Source organism: Sceloporus occidentalis, unplaced genomic scaffold (genome assembly GCF_023333645.1).
Source record: "Sceloporus occidentalis isolate IW3139 unplaced genomic scaffold, rSceOcc1.0.p SCAF_5, whole genome shotgun sequence".
NCBI classification, from domain to species: Eukaryota; Metazoa; Chordata; class Lepidosauria; order Squamata; family Phrynosomatidae; genus Sceloporus; species Sceloporus occidentalis.
The window spans coordinates 185,160,974-185,182,113 of NW_028316985.1; the positions used below are offsets into that span (position 1 = coordinate 185,160,974).

Below are 21,140 nucleotides of genomic sequence, written 5' to 3' on the forward strand. Positions count from 1 at the left end.
GCTATCTCCTGTCACTGTCCAAGCTAAGCAAAGTTACATGACAAGATGTCTGGAAGGGACCACAAGGGCCATCCTGTCCAACCCCCTGCCATGCTGAAAAACACAACTAAATCACTCCTGAAATATACCCATCCTTCTGCTTCTGCCAATTCTCTACCCCTGATTTAACCTGGCCCCACAGATCACCATTTTTCTGTGAATCCCAGATGCTTCAAAGACCATAAGAAGGTTGATTGGCCCTCCTTAAAACAGTGCTTGTGGAACACATGACCCCTGGAAAGGTATATACACAAGCAAAGGTAATAGAATGGATTATCATCAGATAACAGAGTTCACTGTGTACTGAGTTTGCAAACTACTACGCTATGACAAAATAAGATGATATACACTTTCCAGGTCAAACATATAGTGAGCAATGTGTGTGTATATTACCTTCAAGTCACCTACTAACTTATGGTGATCCTATGAATTTCATAGGGTTTTCTTAGGCAAGGAAGTTTTGCCAGTTCCTTGCTCTGAAATATAGCCCACAGCACACAATAGATACTGCATTAAAATTAAACTGTTAAAATATTTTTAATATGTAAAATAATCCAGCCTGCAAACCTACATTCCTGTAGTAGTAGCCACACACCCCTTCTACTGAATACCAACATTATGCAACTAACTGCACAGCTGCTATGGGCTTGCTGCCAGTGAATCAAGTAGTACACTGAAGTCCCAGATGAGTATTTACACACTATCCAAGAATGTCCAACTGCGCATGCAACCGTTACACTCTCAGAACGGCACTTGTGCAGCTGCAAACGGAATACGGATGTAATATGGCCCACAGGATGCCCGCTGGTTTTTCAAAACCAGAAGCAGACTTCCAGAGTTCTCTCTCTCTCTCTCTCTCTCTCTGTGTGTGTGTGTGTGTGTGTTGTTAAAAAACAGTTGAATCACCCACAAAGCTCCTAAAACAGAAACTTGGACCCTAGACCTGCCACACTTGGTCTTTCTTCCCCCAACCCATGCCATGATCACTTTTAACACAGATGGCTGTTTCTCCCAGATTCTCTTCTCCAGAGGTACATAGCAGCCCAAACCTACATCGCAGGCCTGCAGCCCTCTACAGTCTACTGTAAATGACCTCCTGGCTCTTCCCAAATAACCCAGGTCACTCCTGCAAGCGCACTCCTCACACTACAAGGCAAGCAAGCAGGAGCAACAAAGATGCTTTTTCTTCCTTCAAGCCCATTTTTATTTTGAATCAAGTTTCTGAAGATGCTGAGTTCCTGGCCTGGAACTGCCTGCTATTTTCCTTATTATTATTATTATTATTATTATTATTATTATTATTATTAACCTTTATTTATGAAGCGCTGTTAGTTAGACGGTTCCCTGCCCTCGGGCTACAATCTAAAAAGACATGACACAGAAGGAGAAGGGAGCGGTGGAGGGAAAGGGTAAGAGGTCCAGCAGTTCCTCTCTACCTCCAAGGCCTGGACCAAGGCAGATGGACTGGAGGGAGGGCTTGGGTTCTTAATGGATGGTTAATCATTTTCCAGGGAAAATACATACTCCTTCCTGAATAATATCTCCAGGTCCCAACAGCACACAGAAGAAAGGGAAGAAAGATTGCTCCTGCTGAGATATTTCACTTATAGATACCTGCATTTTTTTGGCTTTTCATTAAGAACTGGAAGGGAGCAGGAAAGCCCAGAAGATACTAAGAGTTGTATAAGGAGGAAAGTTCAGAAAGTGACTACAATGGGTCCTTGGTATCCACTGGGGTTACTAAAATCCATGGATGCTCAAATCCCATTAAATGGCATAGTAAAATGGCATCCCTGATATAAAATGCTGAAATCAAGGTTTGCTCACTGGGGGGTGGTAGTTGGGATGGATTGTGTGAACATTTTCAAATCATGGTTAGTTGACTCCGTGGATGCAGAATCCATGGATGCGGGGGTCCAACTGTCTAAGGTTTAAGTAAGGCAGGAGTCATGCAAAAGAAAAAGGTTTGCTCCTCCACATAAAACACTGAAAGCTCAGAACTTTCAAGTTAAATTAAAGACCAGACAGGGCATTTTGACTGACATCATGAACTATCCTGATGCTTCTGCAGATAAGAGATACTGGTTAAAATACAAGCGGCAACAAGGAAATCCAGCATGCATACTTTGGAAATACTGCTTGCTCATTATTAGTTACTAGTACTTTCATAACCTTTTTCCTGGTTAATAGTTATTGCTGTATTGGCTTAGCATGTATATAAGTCTGGTTTTATTGCCTGTTGAGGGAGCCTTTGTGCTTTCAAGCAAACTCTACAGGGCACTGCAATGTTAAACTGCTGCCATCAATCTACTCCAGATTCCATTCTTGAATGCTAAACGGGCAATAATTTCAACCTTACAGTACCTTTGAGCCAGTGTGGTATACTGGCTTAAGTACAATAGGCCCTTGATATCTGCTGGGGTTTGGTTCCAGGACCCCTTTGGATACCAAAATCCATGGATGGTGTAAGTCTCATTGTATACAATGGCATGGTAAAATGGTGTCCCTTGTACAACACTACAAAATCAAGGTTTGCTTTTTGGAATGTTTTGTGTGAATATTTTGAACCATGGTTGGTTGAATCTGTGGATGCAGAATCCATGGATATGGAGGGTTGACTATACTGGACTAGGATGCATGGAGACCAGGTTCAAGTCTCTGCTCAGCCATGGAACCCTCCTGGGGAAGTCACATTCTCTCAACATCAGAAGAAGGAAAGGGTAGCAAACCCTCTGAAGAAATCTTGGCAAGAAACCCCTGTAATAAGGTCACTTTAGAGTCACTATAAGTCATAAACAACTTGAAGGCATACAACAACAATGCGCCTTTGAGTACATTGGTGGATGTGGGTGTCACACTGCAGACCTCAGCATTAAAACTGCCTAGCTAAGCAGAATTATGGACTTTTGACAGAACCATCTAGCCACTTTTACTTATGACTCATTAAACTTGTGGTCTCCATTTCATAAGCCCTGTTGCCTAAAAATCCTTTTTAAAACAAAGCCACCAAATGACAGCATAGGATGATCTCACATAGCTATCATTAAGAGCCCTTTCACACTCCAAAATGATAGCACTATGATTCCAGTTTAACTATCATGGCTCCATCCTATGTACACCTGGGTTTGTAGTTTGCAGAGAAAGCAGAACTCTTTGAGTTTAAAATTCCAAATACCCCTTCCTAAACCACAAATCCCAGGCCTGCATAGCATGTTGCCATGTCAATTAAAGTGAAATCACAGTACTATAATTGTGTAGCATTAAAGGACCCATTATGAAGAATAATATTATCGTTCAAGATAGGTTTTCCAGGCCAGAAACTGAAGAGATTCTGGTGTTCCATCACCTCTCAGCTTAGAGCAGCTTTCAAACTTCAAGGACCTGGCTTCAGATCTTACTTTGTGAACTCTAGAGCCCTTGGATGGTTTTTCTTTTTTGTACCATGAATTTTTATATTTGGAGCCAGGGCTGAGCTAGGGAGCCAAAATACTCTATAAAGATAACACCTAAGTACAACTTGGTAACTCGGAAGGTTTAGGCCAGAAATATTTGGCAGGCTATAGAGTTCAGGGTTGGACACATAAACATTAAGAGTCATGCTGTGAGCTACGTTTCCCATTTACAAGATCCATACTGCACTCTGTGTGGGTAGCAGTTTAAAAAGCAAACATCCAACTGCCAAAAGACCAGTAGAGAAAGACAGATCTGTCAAATATAGGGGATGCACAAAGTTTTTCAGATGCTGCTTTTCTCAGTTTACTTTTTTTGTGGTTACATAAGAGTAACGCTGAGGAGCTCATGCTGTGCAGAAGGCTCACTATAGATCATTGCATTCATAAAGTACATTTTAGGTGCTTATGATAAGTTCTATACTCAATTATTGTTTGCACTAATAATGAAAGTTCTTGCATGTGTAGTATTGCCTGTTGTGTGCCTTCAGGTTGACTCCAATTTATAGTGATCCTCTCCTAGGATTTTCTAGGCAAGACTTTTTTCAGAAGAGGCTTGACATTGCCTTGCCTAAGATTTCTCCATGGATTTCCATGGGGATTTGATTTCTGGTCTCCCAGAGTCCCCCAGTCCAGCACTCAAACCACTGCATCACACTAGCTTCCTTACGTATGGTATATGTTATGCTTTTCAATTCAGGCCTCCTGCATGCACCGTGTCCCATTGAAATGGTTGGTTTTACTCCCTCATTCAAACTCACACCAAAAGTAATGCACATGCTGGTAACCTCAAGGCTGGACTTTTGGAATACATTCTACATTGGGCTACATTTGTACTGTGTTCAGAAACTCCAGTTAGTTCAGAACATGGCAGCCAGACTGATCGCTGGTATATCTAGGAGTGAGAGTATCACAGCAATATTAAAATCACTCCACTGGCTGCCAGTGAGTTTCCTGGCAAAGTACAAAGTGTTGTTTACTCCCTTTGAAGCCCTACATGGTTTGGGTCTGGGTTACCTATAGAATTGCCTCCTCCCATATAATCTACCCCATATAGTCAGGTCCTCTAGAGGACATTGACTTCAACTGGCCAGGACTAGACTGGCAACGGTTTCCCAGAGGACTTTTTCATCAGCCACCCCCAAATTGTGGAATGACCTGCCAGGAGAGATTTGTTAGCTAAATATGCTGTCTGAATTTCAAACACCAGTCTTTGTTAATCTATGAGTTTTAAACTGGTATATTTTTAATTTTATTTAGATGATTTTAATGTGTCCTATGTTTATGTGTTTGAACCTATGTGCTTAATGATTTTATGTGTTTTCATCTATGTTGTACTCTGCCTCAAGCCTTAGAGAAATTGTCATCACCATCATCATCATTAATGTCCTGCTCCTTCAACCCCCATTATTGGGTTTATTTTTGTCCACACTGCACACCTCCAACTTTTCATGAAGCTGAAACTCATCCTGTGTTTTTAGTAGTGTTCTCAGTGTGTGCGCTCACAAGGTGCCGCACAACTAACTTTGGTCAGAATTAAGCATTTCTCAACATGAGGAGAAGCTGTGCAACACTTTGGGAGTGAAGAAGCAACTGACTCAAAGTACAGCCAACATCCCTGGGAGAAAGAAGCATATGAAAGAAAGAAAAATACCAAGACTCTGCACAGATGAAAGGACAACCAAGAAAAAAGAGGAAGGAAAGAGGAATGCCAGGTGATAGAAATCAGCCTTCAATACAGCAAGAAGCAGCTATGGCACAAGAAGTAAGTCACAGCCTTCCTGATGTTATTGGACTGTAACTCCCATCAGCCCAAGGCAGCTTAGCCAAGGGTGAGAGGTATGGGTAACTATAGTCCAAGAACATCTGAAGAAGTACAAGGAGCCCATTCATGATATACAAATTCTTGCATGATGAAATGGGATCAAGAGAATAAAACCAGGTTTGTTTAATCAAGCATCATCCTTAGTTGTAGGGGAACTGGGAACCAGATTTATGTGTCCCTCCCTCCCACACTGAACAACTCCAAAGTAAAATGATTAAGAAAAGTATTATGGGATAGAGTCTTAAAGATATTTAATTTTTTTTCAGCAATAGGAAAAACAAAAATACAAGAAATTAAACGATTAAAAAAGTACAAAAAATTCAAGTATCAAAAAATAAATAAGCAAGCGACCTACGCACTCACACAGAAAAATCCACTGATTTAATTAGTATTATAAATTATTTTAAACTACCTTAATCTGAGAATTTACAGGCACATTATTGCAAACCATTTTTTTTTCACTTAAAAAATCTTTATGAGATCATTGGTCTTCAAATACATGGACAAGTCTATTAGCTGGGAAGGGCATTTATCAATGTTTTAAAAATTCTTGGAAGCTTCATTACATAATCAGTCTGTTCACATGAATTTCAGGTTACACAGGGAAGGTGCCAGAAAACTCACTACAAGCAACAGGTTTTATTGATACAGAAAGTTGCTTTTTTCCTGATTGGTTGGTTTCGCCATCATTCCCAGGGTACTTTTCTTCCCAGAATGCGGTTGGTGATTTTCTGCAATGAAAGAAAATGAGAAAAATGTGTGAGTTTTACTGTCACTGCTGCATGACTCCCATAATGGCAAAACTACTACAGGTCCAGAGAACCAGGACCTACCTTATTACAAGTTATCTGAAGGACCGTATCTCCCTATATGAGTCTGTCTGTGCCTTGAAATCTTTTGGGGAGACCTTTCCCTCTGTCCCACCACCCTCACAGGTATATCTTTTGGAAAACTGGGAGAAAGGGTCTTCTTGGTGGCAGCTCCAATGCTCTGCAATTTCTTCTCCTGAAACAGTTAGACTGCTACCCTCACTGCTATCCTTTTGTAGGCAGATGAAGACCTTTTTGTTTCAGTAGGCCTGTTGAGGATTTATGGCCTTTTAAAATATGCTGTACTGTTTTTGTTTTTTAATGGCCATACAGTGGTCCCTCCACATTTGCTGGGGTGAAGGACCTCCATGAATGTAGAAAAACCACAAATTAAAAAAAAACAAACCACTATTATTTTTACCTAAAAGAACTCCTCTCTAGGAATCTCCAGGTCCTCTAGTGCAACTCTGTGGTCAACACCTGGCAGAGGCTGATGATAGAATCAAGTTGGAAGTCTTACAAAAAGGCCAAGAGAATTGTTTTCTCTAGGAACCTCTAGGTTCTCCAGCACAATTCTATGGCCAACTTCTGGCAGAGTTGCGCTGGAGGACCTAGAGATTCCTAGAGAGAACATATTAATCAAAACCACAAATCAGCAAATCAGCAAAAGTCAAAGGCGCAAATGTGGAGGGCCAGCTGTACTTTTAATTCTATTGCTACTTTAATTCTATTTTTAACTTTCACATGATGTGCATATGTTAGCTGCATCTGTTCTAACTTTTGCAAGACCAGGAGAGAAAGACCAGCTTCACTGGAGAAGCTCAGAAACTGAAGGTCCTATCTAACAGTACTGCAATGTGTCAACTGCTTCATTCCATTTATAGCAGTGCCACCTTGTGACCACAGTCCAACTCACAACCATATTTCACTTTTGTCCATTTCCTCTCCTTAAATGCAGTGAGAGCTGTCTTCCCTCTTCCTGTTATACACTGCAAATTTGACTTTGGAGTGACTCTGGGACAAAACCTTTTCTGCCTCTTTTTTAAATTAAAGAAGTGATACAGACTACATAAGCTGTCAATGACCCCATCAATTCTAATGGCCAATCGATGTTGGATTTGCTCATGTTCTCCTTCCCAAGTAGACTGTCAAAGGTCACTTAGAGCGCCTTGGTGAGAAACAGAAATGTGTGGAGAGGTATTACTATTCCAGTCTTCTGTGCCCATCATATTGGCCCTCAGAAACAGTGAGTTCTGTACCTGAAAGTGTGCATCAGGCACCAGTCAAACACTCTCGAGTTTCCTTTGCCCTTGGGAGAAAACTGGTTGGGGATCATGAACTTACAGAAATTATTGAGTTCTACACTTATTTAATGCAGTCACGGAACAGGCACAAGACAGGAATCAGCACTAAAGTTTTTGTTGTATGCCGTCAAGTTGTTTCCGACTTAAGGCGGTGGTGGAGTTTTCTGATTTACCCAAGGTCATCCAGAGGGTTTCCACAGCAGAGCAGGGAATCAAACTCTGATCTCAAGTCCTAGTCCTATGCTCAAAGCACTACATCATGCTGGCTCTTTTGCGTCCCTTACTCTTGACAGAGTAATTGGAGTTTCCTAGCATACAGGAACCAAGGCACACAAACTCTGCTTACAGGATGTAGCCGGCCAGTTGATTTTGGTCCCTTGCAATGCCCCACCACAATATCCAGACTAGGGAACCTGTTCCACCTACCTTAGATAGTTATGCATATCTTTATGCTTATTACATCCTGATATAAATCTATTCCAAAGACAAAATCCTCTGGGGGGTCAAAAGAAAGACAGACAAAAAGAAAAGATTGCTCCCATTACATTAAAAAGAAGCCTGCATTAATTGGCACTGAATGAGCCCTACATTAAACACAGTACAGAGAATATAAATCCATGGAAATTTGATCTCACTCAGAGCTTTCAGCTCTGCTCTAGCTAGGAAAGCAGGAATTCAAAGACAGCAAGAATGACCAGCGGAGATGCATGACTTAAGAAACCAGTGATAAACTATGCACACATTCCCCATTTGTAATCCACCCTCAGAGACAGAAAATACAGACTGTTTGCCTTTCTGGGAGAAGCATCAGCATCCAGAGCCATTCTTTGGACTTCAGAACTATTTTTATTTAGTTAATTTTCTTTTTAAGCAGAAGGTCCCTTAACATTCTGCTGCTATCAGCAACTATTATTAATAGGCCCCTGGTATTTCATGTAGCATGGAGCTAGTCAACATCCAGAAGCAAACAAAGAGAAGTGGTGATTAATAGGAAACACACAGAACAAAAACTTCCTCTTTTGGAGAAGCCAACTTTCTCTTGCAGTTAATACGCTGCTTTAACCTATCGTCCAGAGGTGGTTAAACTTCCAGCTTGGTCTGCACTGTGCAGGATACAATCTGCCTATGGCTGATCCCTGCACCGTTAATGACCAACAACTGGATGCATGAACAGATTCCTTTTGGTCCCCAAGAGCCATTGACATTAGGTCCGTGGCAATGTAAAAGTCCTCCCTGCAAGCATGAGATCTCCGACAGACTGTTTAGATAGGCCTGTCATGTTGCAGTCATACTGTGAGCATTAACTATCTCTTACTCAGTCGTAAAACCTTCTGCAGCTCTAGATTGTACAGAACACACATAGCACAGGAAGCTTCCCTCAGGGCATGAATGCTGATCTTTTGGTGATTCAACCACAGGAAAGCATCAATTTGGACTGCTCACAGAAAAAAATAAATCAAAAAGAGTATTTCAAGACCTCACTTGGGGGGTGCCTAGCCTTTTGACACCAGTTTTCCCTCTCCCCATCTAGATACCTTTCTGAATCTTCCCAAATAATACGAAGGTTTGCTGTTCTCAGTTCAAGGCTAAACAAAAAGTGTGGGAAAACTGCATGCCCGAGTTGTCCCTTAGATCACAGTGATATTCCTTTAGCACAGGGGCAGGGGCCACTTTTCCTCCCTGGTGGGCTTCACTAGCGAGTTTCAGCACAGCTGAAGATGTCATTTGCAGCTGTCATTTTAGCTGTATTTTGGCCATTCCCCCCTCCCTTTTTTTGGTGCTTTGGGGAAGTTTGGGGGCTTTGCAGGGTTATGGGAAGTAAAATGCTAGAAAATTGCCCATTTTTTATTTAAAAATTGGTGGATCTGGGAGCTGGAGGTTTTCTGGATGGTTCTAAGGACCACACTTTGCCCACCCCATTTAGCATTTCATTTTCCACCCAACTGCACATGTATATTATCCCCCAACATCAGATCACAGTTCAAAAAAGTACATCCCTCTATAAATCTATTTGTTTCTTTGATGGCTTTTTAACAAGAGACCAGCATGGCTCAACCTTTGGAAACTGCTCCAATTCTGTCACAGACCTCTAAGTTGCTTTCTTTATTACTTTCCACATAACATTAGAGGGTGACCGTCACACCTGCCATGCCACCGGGAAAAGCTAGTGGGTAGAACTGAGCCTGGTAAAAAGTGAGACCAAATGAGGATGTTGAGTGAAATAGAGGCACTAGCTTATAGGTCTATGGAAACATCTTGGAATGGTCCATGGCTAGCAGTAGCTGCTCTGACTGGAAAGCTGCACTTGAAAAACTACTTGTAGGTTTCCAAAGTCCTTCATCAGAACAGTCTTCTTTACCATTTTGCCACAGTTGCTGCCAGCAGTTTGCAGAATTTCCCGGGTATGTTTAACACCTCTATGCAAACCATTGCCATGTAGCTCCCATCCATTTTAGTGCTGCTTGTACAAGACCACAGGATTATGCCTCCAGTCAATTATCAGATGGGATTGGGGCTGGGGAGAATTTTCAACCAGAGGTATCCAAACCTTTTGGGCTAGCCCTGCTGGAAACTGGACTCTACGTATCTGTGGCACTTTTCTATTTTCGGGAAAAAAAAGCTTCTACAAAGCCTGCTTCCCTGGCCCCTTCCTCTAAGATCAGTGCAGGCTTCATGTTTTAACTGGCCAAGTCCTATCAAAGGATGTAGCAAGACAGTAAAATAGACCAGAATATTCTTTTATTGTGCATTCTCAGAGAACAACTACAGGTCTGCACAAATACACACAATCAATTCTGAGCTTACAGAATGGATGATGAGATGGTTAGCAATGCCATTTTTATGTTGTTTTTCATAATACAACACAAAATAGACATTTATGGTTAATGCAAACCTATAATCCTGGCTTCATAAAAAATGCAAGATTGCCAGCTCCTGAGCTTTGTACGATGATTTATGAGCTCTTTCCAGGCTGTAAATTTCATTTCATGCAGAAATCTGAGTCCCAGTGATAAACCTGGCTACAGGAAGCTTGTCCCATCCCAGGTCATGGAGCAAGTTTCCTCCAGGAACTCTGTTTCTCCAAGGCAAACTTGTCACTTGTCACTAGGAATCCCTATGGCCATATAAAAGGCAATAAATCCTAACACATTAGGGGCTCAACCTTCTTTGCTAAGCTTACTTTTCCACCTTTCTGAGGAATAATACGATCCTGTCACATTAAAGGCCCATCATGTCAAAACCTCACATCTCCAGATGAAAGGACTTCAGGATGCAGGACTGGCCAAAATGAAAGTAACAAAAAAGCCATTTGTTACTTTTTGGCTTGAACTGTCAATGAAAAAGATCACAGCAACTTTTTCTTCCACTGAAAAACTGGACCAGGCAAACAATGCCACTAAGCTGTTCCTAACAAAAGTGCTGTAGCAAAATCTGGCATCTCTACTGAGTTGATAGTTTAGGAATTGCAAGAGAGTAGGGAGAAGAAAACTTTATTTGGTAGTGGTAGCTAATCTGGGCAGTGAGTCAAATTCTTTAGTTGGAAAGTGCAGGAAATATTTCATCACCACCAAGCATCTAATTGAAGAGGAAATTGTACTTAGCCTTACTCACTGAGTTGGACAACTCTCTCTTTATAGAGGTAGCTCACAGAATGTTAGTTTGTTGCAGTGAAAAGAAAGCACCCACCGTTTTATAAAGCTGGGCTTTCAAACGATTGGTAGAATATTCTGATTTTCTTTTCTCCTCTTCTCTTCTTTTACGCACCTCAGGCAGCTGCTCGTACATGCTATGAATAAATGAGAAAGTAACGAATAAATGAGAAAGTAAGAACTTCCAAATGTATCCTTGTTTTACATCCCGGCAGTAAGGTCTTATGTGATTGAGTCAAGTGAAAATTACGTAAGGTGGAAAAGTCCAATAAAAGAGGGAGACTGAGACACAAGAGAATCTCTTTTGGAACATGGGATCCAAAGGGTAGACCTAATCTAGAGGCTCTTCCAGAGAGAGAGGTGCCACCTTCAAAGCTTATCCTTTACCCCATCAGCTGCAGGTGAGTCCTGCCTTTGTCCTGGTTGCAGCAGCTACTCTTCAACAGGGACTAGTTGCTCTACAGCTACAGGCTGCTCTTTGCCTGGGGGACTTGCCTGAATCCCTTCTTTTGCCTCCTCTAGGTCCAGATCTTGCCTACAACATGCAGTTGTGATCCAGAGTGACCATGTGTAGATCACATTTCAGAGGAAGCAAACCTATGCATTAGCACTACAGATGCCAGGTGGTTTATGCTAAGCTCTGTTAGCCCTGGCTCAGTGGCAGTGTGGATACCTGAACCTACCCCCCTTTTTTGATATCAGAATTGCTTTCAAAGCAGCCTTTATCCTAATGTGGACACAATATGTGGAAGCAAACAGGTCACGTCAGCTAGCTTAAGAGTTGCCATGAGGATTTATGTTCCGGACATGTTAGAGGTGAGGAACAGCCAAGCCATGAAGTCAGAGTAAACAACTCTATCTTCCTGACACTTTAAGCTATCCTGCTGCAGGAATACACCCATTCACACTCCTATCTTACACCTTTGGAGAACCCTATTTCAAAGTGTCACTTATGCATATCAAAAATTTGGACTATTTGGCCACATCAACTCTCTGGATTTTGCTCCAGGGAACAAATTTTCTATAAATTAGGAAACCTTTCCTTTGTTAGTTGAACTAGCTTGGTTTGCAGGTAGATGTGCTGCTGGTCTTCACTTTGCTAGACCCCTCTTTTGTTTGCCAAATTCCAGTGGTCTCAGGAGCAACTGAGTTCCCTTCTTCCTGTCCCGGAACGTCTTCAAGAGGCACAACCTCCAAACAGGTGTCGTATCTCCATTAGAATGCCTTATTCTATTCCAACCTAACTCCTTTATTTCTCAGTTCTTGTGTGCTTGCGTCAGTGACTGTCAAGAATGTATGTTGGTTTTCCCCTTTAAAATAAAATACAATTCATAGAGGATTTGCCTGTGGTTCTTCTTGCCTCCAGCCTTGGAATACATAGAGAGGTGTGTAACCTAGCCAACACTTTGAGCTAATATCTGATTCCCCAGGGGTGAGCTAATCTTAAAGTGGAGCTCTGGTCCTCATTACAGCTCTTGGAAGGCTTCTGACCAGTATGGCAATTGTCCTTTTCCACATCCCATTTTAATTCTAATCCCATCCTGTACAACTTTTTAACTTGTGTTTTTATATACCCGAAGCGTGAATAATGTACTCCATCAGTGTATCTGGGGAACCCACACAAAGTTCATGCTAAAATTAATCTGTTCCTCTTAGAAGTGACACAAGACTCATTTTCTACCCTTTCCTTTTCTATTTTTTCTGTTTATCAGGGGGCTTTACCAAGTCAGGCTAGCCGCCCTGCAGTTCCTCTTGTTGACTAGTGCCAGGATGAAACCCCCACCTGAAAATCAGGATCTGAGATAGGCACAGCCACTCTCTTTCCCAGGAGGTGAATACTCTTGCTGAATTTCAGCTAAACAAGACTGCTAGCTTCTTGGAAATGGTACCCTGAACAAAGGAACACTGGCCTCAACAGCCTTGTGTAACAGTCATGTGCTTGGCCCCTTTAAAATAGCTGCAAAAATCAAGACAGCAGCAGGATACAAACCAGGATTGGCAAACAGCACAAATCAGAAGCCAGACTGGAACTGATTTTACACTCCTTGTATCGTTGCACCTCAAAAGTATTTCATAAGGTACTGGTTCCTTATTCTCCTATCATGGCAGGTATAGTTCCTGAGCACTACACAGATTAGGTCCCGGCCTTTATTTATTATTTGATTTACATATTACATCCCACTTTTCTTCCAAAATGGGACCCAAAGGCTATCTGAAAGCCTGCATCTCCCTATATGAGTCTTACAATCTCAGGGGAGGAGTTTTCTTTCCATCCCACCACCTTCACAGACTCATTTGGCGAGGACACAGAGGAGAGCTTTCTTGGTGGCTGCTCCTAGGCTTTGGAACTCCCTCCCAAGGGAGATCTGCTTGGCCAACCTCTATATTCTTTTTTCATCAGCAGGCAAAGACTTTCCTATGTAAATAGGCCTTCAGCCTTTAACTAGTTGAATGTTCACAACAGCCGTACTGTATTTTTCTGATATGTACTAAGTACATGTTTTTAATTGGTTTAAATTATTACTTTTTTAATTGGATTGGTTGTTTAATACTTTTTTAAAACTTTTGTATTATACACCATTTTAGCTATTTTGTTTCAACTTGTGTTGTAGGCCACTTTTGGACCCATTTTGGGAGAAAGAGTGGGATATTAAACAAACAAACAAATGAGAAAGCCAGCCCAAGAGCCTCTTCAGGAAAGCCAACAAACACAACTGCTCTGAAGACACCCCAGCAAAACCAAGGATTCTAGCTGCTGGAGGGAGGTTGTAAGGAACCAGCAAGTGGGACCTAGGAAGCAGAGGCAGGTAAGAGAATCGCAGCTCAGGTAAAATCCCAGCCTGGACATAAACTGTTGATTGCTCTTCTTGATGGGGAGAGCCAACGGACAGTCTAGGTGGCTGGAGTTGTGCCTGGAGCTGAGAGCCTTTCTTTGACCAGGTACATGTAGTCCTGATGGGTCACCACACATAGCAACTCTGCCCATAGGCATGCTTCTAGCTCTAGCAGCAACTGATAGGGAGATGAGAAAGAACAGAAATTGGTGAGGGGTGGGGCTGGAGAAAAGAAATGATTGCTGAACTGCAACAGGAGCAGGATAAAATGGAACTATTTTGATGTAGCAGACTGGCTGTGAATCATTCCCAATGCCTTCCTTAAAATACACCCCAGACTGCAAGCTCTAGGAAAAAAGCATCTATCAAATCTCTTTTTCCATTTCTAACAGTTAGAGAAATAAATGTGTCTTCTTTTTCTTCTTCTTCTACTTGTGATGATCTACTTGTAGGTTCCCTTGGGAATCTTTTAAGTACTGTGCAGAAGAGTAAAACAAACAGCTTATTTAGAATACAGACAGGATGCATTCCTCAATGCTTACATTCTCACCCTTTCATCTACTATGAGTCTTTCCAGCTTATCCATATGTTCTCTTCCCCTATACAAAACCCTTACTTTGGAGAACTACCAGAGAGTCTGTTTATTGTTGAATTGCCCACTGGCTTTTACAACATACCATAAACAAACCATTATCCTCCCAGTATTTAAAACCCTGTGGATAAAAACCATACATGTATATTTCAAGATAAAGATGAGTGCATTTGCAACTCTTCTCCTAGCAGTCAAGATCACCAAACAGCAATGGACAGAAATGGCATTTTCTCAAAATGATAGTGGGGTGGGGAACTAGCAGTCTTCCAAGTTACATGCAACAAATGTATCCCACTGGCTGGACATACCCTGCACAATGGTGGCCATGTCATGAGACAGACAGGATGAACAACTCAAGATGATTTTGGATGGCATTAGAAGAGTAGTTCTCACTCCTGGGGTATAATTCAGCAAAAATCTTTCTATGCGTCTCCTGTTAACTTGAGTGGAGCTGGCACAAGAAAACGTCTTCCTGGATCATTCCCCCATATTAACTAGAGTTGAGAAGGAAACCTCACTGGGATTTTGAGACATTACAGTGTTTTGGGTCTTAATTCTCTGACTGGGGCAAATTAAAGGGAGAATGGAAGAACTCCAACAGCTGTAGTATTTATAGGATTTACTTGCATTTTTACTGCTTGCATAAATCCAACAGAGTACAGTTGGACCTCCGTATTTGCAGGGGACCTGTTCCAGACCGCCTCCCCCCCCCCCCCCGCAGATACGAAAATCCATGCAGGCTCAAGTCCATTAAAGGTAATGGCAGAATGCTGCGTGTATGACTGCTAGCACACTCATGTGCACACTCCACCATTAATCAAAACAGGGGCTATTTAGATGTAGCCTTTAGATTTAGTCTTCATGTTGTCTAACTGTTATGTGTCTGAATTATATGTGTGTAATGTATGTGCTGTGTGTATTGTATTTGTATTGACTGTCTTTTTTTTAAAAAAATTAATAAAATAAATATTAAAAAACAAAAACAGGGGCTTGCCATCCATGGATGGTAAAATCCGTGAATGGCAAGTCTGCCGATAAGGAGGGTAGACTGTAATTCTATGGGAAAAATAGCTGAAGCCAATTTTACCGTTTCGATCTCTGTACCATTTCATTCTTGGAAATTGCTCTTTTTCTCCGTATAGTCCGGTAGCCTGAATGAAGGAGGAAAAACAGTGAGTATGACAGAATGTTAACTACACTAAATGATAACCAACAACTCATCTGACACACCGCAGTACTATCACAGGATTTACTGGTGCTAGGAGACTGGGGCATGACAGAACAGCAGCCCTCAGCACTAACACCTTTTGATTCCTGCTCTTCTTCTGATGCAAAGGCTACAGTGGTACTTTGAAGGGAAAACAGAAACAGGTGCTCCTCTTGTTCCTTTTTGGATCTCAGGAGTCACAGTGGCCAACCCAAAACTTAGTAGGCCCAACTAAGAGCAAGAGAGCAGTCAACCAGCTTCTTGATCAAAGTGGTGGGCTTCAGCTAGAACAGCTTGGTGACAAAAAACTGCAGTACATGAATGACACTGGGCTTAATGTATGCTTTTTAATGAAAAGGAGACTTAGAGGATTCTAACCACCAAACCATGAACTATACTATCGTCTTTACAGTGCCTGAGGCAAAGAGAAAAAATAACTTCCTCAAGGCCACCTGAACAAGAAGAGCTAAGAGCAGAACAGAGGACTTCTAGGCTCACAGATTATATTCTTAGACACTCCACCACCCAGCATGTCTGTTCAGCCTCCCACAGTGCCGCGGGCATCATAAAGCAGACAGGACAAAAAATACTAAGTGACAGTGCATAAGACTAGAAGGTGACATTGAAATCCAGGGCTTTTGTGTGCTTTGAGCTTGTGCAAATCTTATATTTTAATTCCACAATTGCTGCTTTCAATTCTACATAGCTGCCAGCCTCTCTTTAAGCAGTGGCTAGAGGTATTCATGGAGAGAAGTGACAGCTGGAGGGGCAGGGGGTTGTGGCCAGATCATATCGTCCATGTCCCTCTCTGTCTACACAGGGAGAGAAGAGAACTGAAACAGGGCAGGTCAAGGTGTGTGTGTCTGTGGGAGAATGACTGGAAAACAGAGGGAAGAAAGGAAGAACAGGAGGTTTGGGATCTGTCTTCCCCCATCATCAAACACAACTTGTTCCAAATAATTGTAGCTGTATGTCATCAACCCATCATAGGAAAGGTTTACTACCAGATCTACAGAGATACTTATATCAAGCTCTCTGCTCTCAGGGGTTCTTTGCTGCATTCCATCAAGGAATGATTATTAATAATAATAATAATAATAAAAATTTTATTTATATACCGCCCTTCCATCGATCAGGGCGGTGAACAACATAATAAAATCATACACAATAATAAACATCAACCAAATAACAATGTACACATATTAAAAACAGATTAAAAACACAATCAGGGGCCACATTCCAAGATTCTCATGTGGGGTATCTGTCTGCCATGATGGGATAGGCTGGTGTAAATCCTCTCCTATACTCTCCAATAAACATCTTAGGAAGATTTCTTCTGGGTTTTTTTTTACTTTAAAAAAACACACATCCACCACAGTATTCTAATACAACACCAATACAAATCAGTAAGTGAGCAGGTAAAATTAAGATGCTGTGGGCAAAGGATGAAAAATCAGTAACTGCCCTTGCTTTGGTGTTTTTCTGGGTTGCTACCGTTATTGCTAGCATGTGATAGGCTGCTTTGCCTATGGGAAATATATCCATGGGAGAAATGTTTGTGAGTAGACACTCTGTAAGTACTGTAGGTACTAATGCAATGCTCAGTTATAGGTCAACGCTGTTATTGGTTGCTTGAGTTAAAAGAGGATCTATCCTCAAGACAATCACATATTTCCTAGAAGTTTACATTCGCATTTATATTCAGAAAACCTTTTTAAAAATTGTCTATTTAGCACATAAACTATATGTCATCTAGATGGGAACAAGATAGCCTATTATACAGTAATAAAGGACTCCATTGTAGTCATATTACAAAAGAGGTTGGAACCCAGTCGGTCAGTCCCAATTCAAGTAAACTCATTCAATCAACTGTTGAATGGCAAGCCAATACTTAGGTCAATCCAGCTGATTCAAAGGAACTACTCTAGTCAGGAATAACATTAGGATTTTGGTCAGAATTATATAAATGAGAAAGAGAGAGAACACATTTGGAAGCTTGCCTCTTTAGTGGAAGTCCAAACTTCCTTGCATGTGCACATACACACAAAATATTTCTATAGCCCAAGACTATAAAATGAGAAGGCACCTCTGTTTGGCAGAAAAGCTGAATTTCTATAACTTCTCCTCTGTTCGGGAGGATTAAATAATTCTTCCCTCTCGCCCTGGAGCATACTTTGCAATCTTCTCTCTTCTATGATTAGCTTGAGGCGTTTCACACGCTCCCCAGAGCTAGATATGAAATCGGGACGGCGCAACGCAAGAGCCTCCTAAGTTGAGAAGTAAAAAAGAGAGTTGCTTCAGAGCCTCAGCTCAAGGGTGGGGAGGGGGAGATGACAAAAATAGCTAACCCCATTAACAAAGCACTGAAGACATGCCTTAGAAGAAGAGAATTATCCTTGCAATGTACAGAATATTGCAGCTATAAAGCTGAAGAGATCTCTCTGCGGGTCTTGTTAACAAATGCTTTGATGTTGGACAACCAACCGGAAAGATACCAGACTGGGAATAAGCACAGCTACATATTTGTAAAAGGGATAAGTACTTAAGCTTAAACAAGCAGGATGGAGACCAAGCAAGGCGCACATGGGACAAAAACAGCCGCAAAGCAATCAGGGAGGCCTCTGAGAAATTGTAAATCGAATGGATATGGAGGGAAATTAAAACTGTTCAAAATTAGGTTTGGAAAAGTGTAGAGGAGGGTTTCCCATGGTTGCAAAATCTGCCAATGCTTGTGAGAGAGTAGGGATGAAGATGCCTCTCCATGTTTGCAATCTGTTTGCCAGATTTCAGTACAATGTGGTTATAGCCAAGAAAAGTTCTAGTCCTTCAAGCTTCAATAGCACTAGGCTTTGGGCTGCTTCTGACACTTATTATTATTCCTGTTAAATCTGAACATTTATATTAAGACATACAAATAAATCATACAAAATACTCTCAGAACTGTTTTGGTTGAACTTATGTTAATTGAAGCATTTCTTTATGAATGGCATTTCTTGCAGTATAAAAAGTGATTAAAAAGAAGCAACTAGTACTGGATACTGGTCTAACAATGAGCAACTGCCTACAAACTGTTAAAGTTAAAATGTTGTTGTTGCTGTGTTTCTTCAAGCCTCATGGAGACCCTAAGGGAAATCTATCATGGAGTCTTCTTGGCCAGTTTCTTCACAGGGGATTTGGCATTGCCATTCCCTAAGGCTGAGAGACCAGTGGGGTGCCACAGGGGTGGAAAGGCATCTTCCCCAACCTAAGGCCAATATCTAGCACTACAACTCTCACAGTCTAGAGCAGGGATGGGGAAAGCGCACATGTGGGTCACATGGGGAGGCCTCCACCCTCTAATTAAAAAATATATCCAGGCAATTCCTAGCTTTTTTACCCCCCCCCCCCCAAACACCTTCAAACCTGTTGACACCATGGACAGAAGCTCACTCTTTGCCTCAGAAGCCCCAACAACCCTCAAAATTGGCTAAAAATAAAAGAAAATGCATGGAGGTGATCATTCCAGTGCTCCTGGGAGATAGGAGGGTATGTTGGTGGAACAAAAAAATTGGCCCCGTTCCCTTCCACAGTTGCCCACCCCTAATCTAGAAAGACCACACATACACATGTGGCAAGAGAGGGGTTGCATTCATCTGCCAGCCAAACAAACAGACAGCAGAAGCCAATGCACAAACAGAGCCTGGGTTTTACCTGGAGTGTAATTTTCCCAAAAGGTGAGGGTGGGTTATTCTCTATGTCTTTCGCTGGAGCCGCCAGACGCACCTGGAGGCCACTGTGATCCTCCTGCCAGTTCTTCTCCCGGAGGGGTTCTCGCCAGGGCTTCCCATTTGGCAAAGGTTCAAACCATGAAGGACCCGGTTCAGGAACATTGCTGGATCCATTTCCTCTCTTGGGATCTGACTTTAAATCCTCTGTGGGAACAAACCAGGAAAGTCCTAGGAAAGTGGGGAATTGGGGAAAGAAATGTTGTTTTAAAAGGAATATAGTCTAAATTATGATTTACTTACAAAAACATGAGAGCTTAAAAGAAGGGACTTCTCCCTACCATTATCCTTTTTGCTAAATACTTTTGTGTTTACAAAAGCCAAAGATCTGCGTGTTATATTCAGAATACACATATGCACACCAAAATTGCAGACATACATCTACATACAGAATTCTGTTTCCCAAATTAGCATTTCAGTTGATATAGCAAGTATGAAGATGGTTGAAAACAAAGAATGAAAAATATGAAAACTAGGAAGAACACAGAAGTCTGGCATTGGTGGACAGTGTTTTAATATATTATGAACGTCTCTGAATTCTGTAAAGATTTTGATGAATCACAAGGTGATATTGTCAAGCCAGTATTTAGGATGCATTACAGGTTAAGTCTCCCTTATCTGGAATTTCAAAACTGAAATATTCCAAAAACCAAAACATTTTTCATGGATAGCCGAGATAGTAATGTTTTTGCTTTCTGATTATTGAGTGTCCACAAACTTTGTTTCATGCACAAACGTATTAAAAATATTGTACAAAATTACCTCCAGGTTATACATATATGATGCATATGAAACTTGATTGAAATTTGTGCTTAGACTTGGGTAGCATCTCCAAGTTATCTCATTATGTACATATATGCAAATACAAGTATTCTAAAATCCAAAAAAATCTCAAATCCAAAACATCTTTGGTCCCTAGTATTTTAGATAAGGGAGACTCAAATTATATATTCATAAGCCCACCATGGCTCAACCTTTCTGCGGTAGTCAGTTTGTTGTGCCCCATGAGGCAAGATACTAGGTGGATGGCAACAGTGCTGTTGGTAGGGTCTCCCATGTCAGACCTCTTCCACAAGGACCAATAAATGAAAAGTATATTTAAAGCAAGAGTTAGGATGCACTATGACTAGTAGAGGAACGCCATATTAGTCTGTAGAATCAATATGTAGAAAGATCTTGTAGCAGCTTTGAGACTAACTGAAAGAAAGAAGTTGGCAGCATGAGCTTTCATACACTTAAGTCCAACTCTATGATCCTATATTATGATTCTATTCATGCACATTAATTTTGTTTGCTTTAGATATCATTATGAGTGTTCTTTGTTCAGAGAATCCCCAAATAAGATCATCACTTTTGAAACATCTGGCTCTTTTATTTTTAACTAAAACATATTGTGGTTTCCCCTTATTAAGAACCTCCACTCCTCTTTTTTGGATTAATGGTCCAAAACAGTGATGTATTATACTGGGTTAGATCCAATTGTTAGTCCCAATCAGAATAGACCCATAAATCAATAAATTTCTGAAAGAAGTGATTTAGCAATTTTCATTAATTCTGTTGGGATTTGCAGTTGGATACAGCCCCCTAAACTGAGGCTCTCCAGATGGCCTGAACTACAACCCCCACCATCTCCAGCCAGCAAAACCCAACATAGTATAGAAAACTAC

The 21,140-nt window shown here is 41.3% G+C and overlaps 1 protein-coding gene across 5 annotated transcripts in view; it reads right to left on the reverse strand.

Moving 5' to 3' along the window:
• Window positions 1-5,559: 5,559 nt before the first annotated feature.
• The window catches only part of ALMS1 (ALMS1 centrosome and basal body associated protein), a 90,489-nt gene continuing 74,908 nt past the window's right edge, over window positions 5,560-21,140 (reverse strand). For 3 of the 5 annotated variants that reach the window (XM_089526404.1, XM_089526402.1, XM_089526401.1), the window contains 5 exons: window positions 19,400-19,644; window positions 17,796-17,976; window positions 15,590-15,653; window positions 11,114-11,213; window positions 5,560-6,044 (listed from right to left, as the gene is read on the reverse strand). In XM_089526404.1, coding sequence (XP_089382530.1) covers window positions 6,000-6,044; window positions 11,114-11,213; window positions 15,590-15,653; window positions 17,796-17,976; window positions 19,400-19,644 — 635 coding nt within the window. In that variant the 3' untranslated portion in view covers window positions 5,560-5,999. The remainder of the gene's footprint in view (window positions 6,045-11,113; window positions 11,214-15,589; window positions 15,654-17,795; window positions 17,977-19,399; window positions 19,645-21,140) is intronic. The other 2 variants (XM_089526403.1, XM_089526405.1) reach the window with 2 other exon arrangements.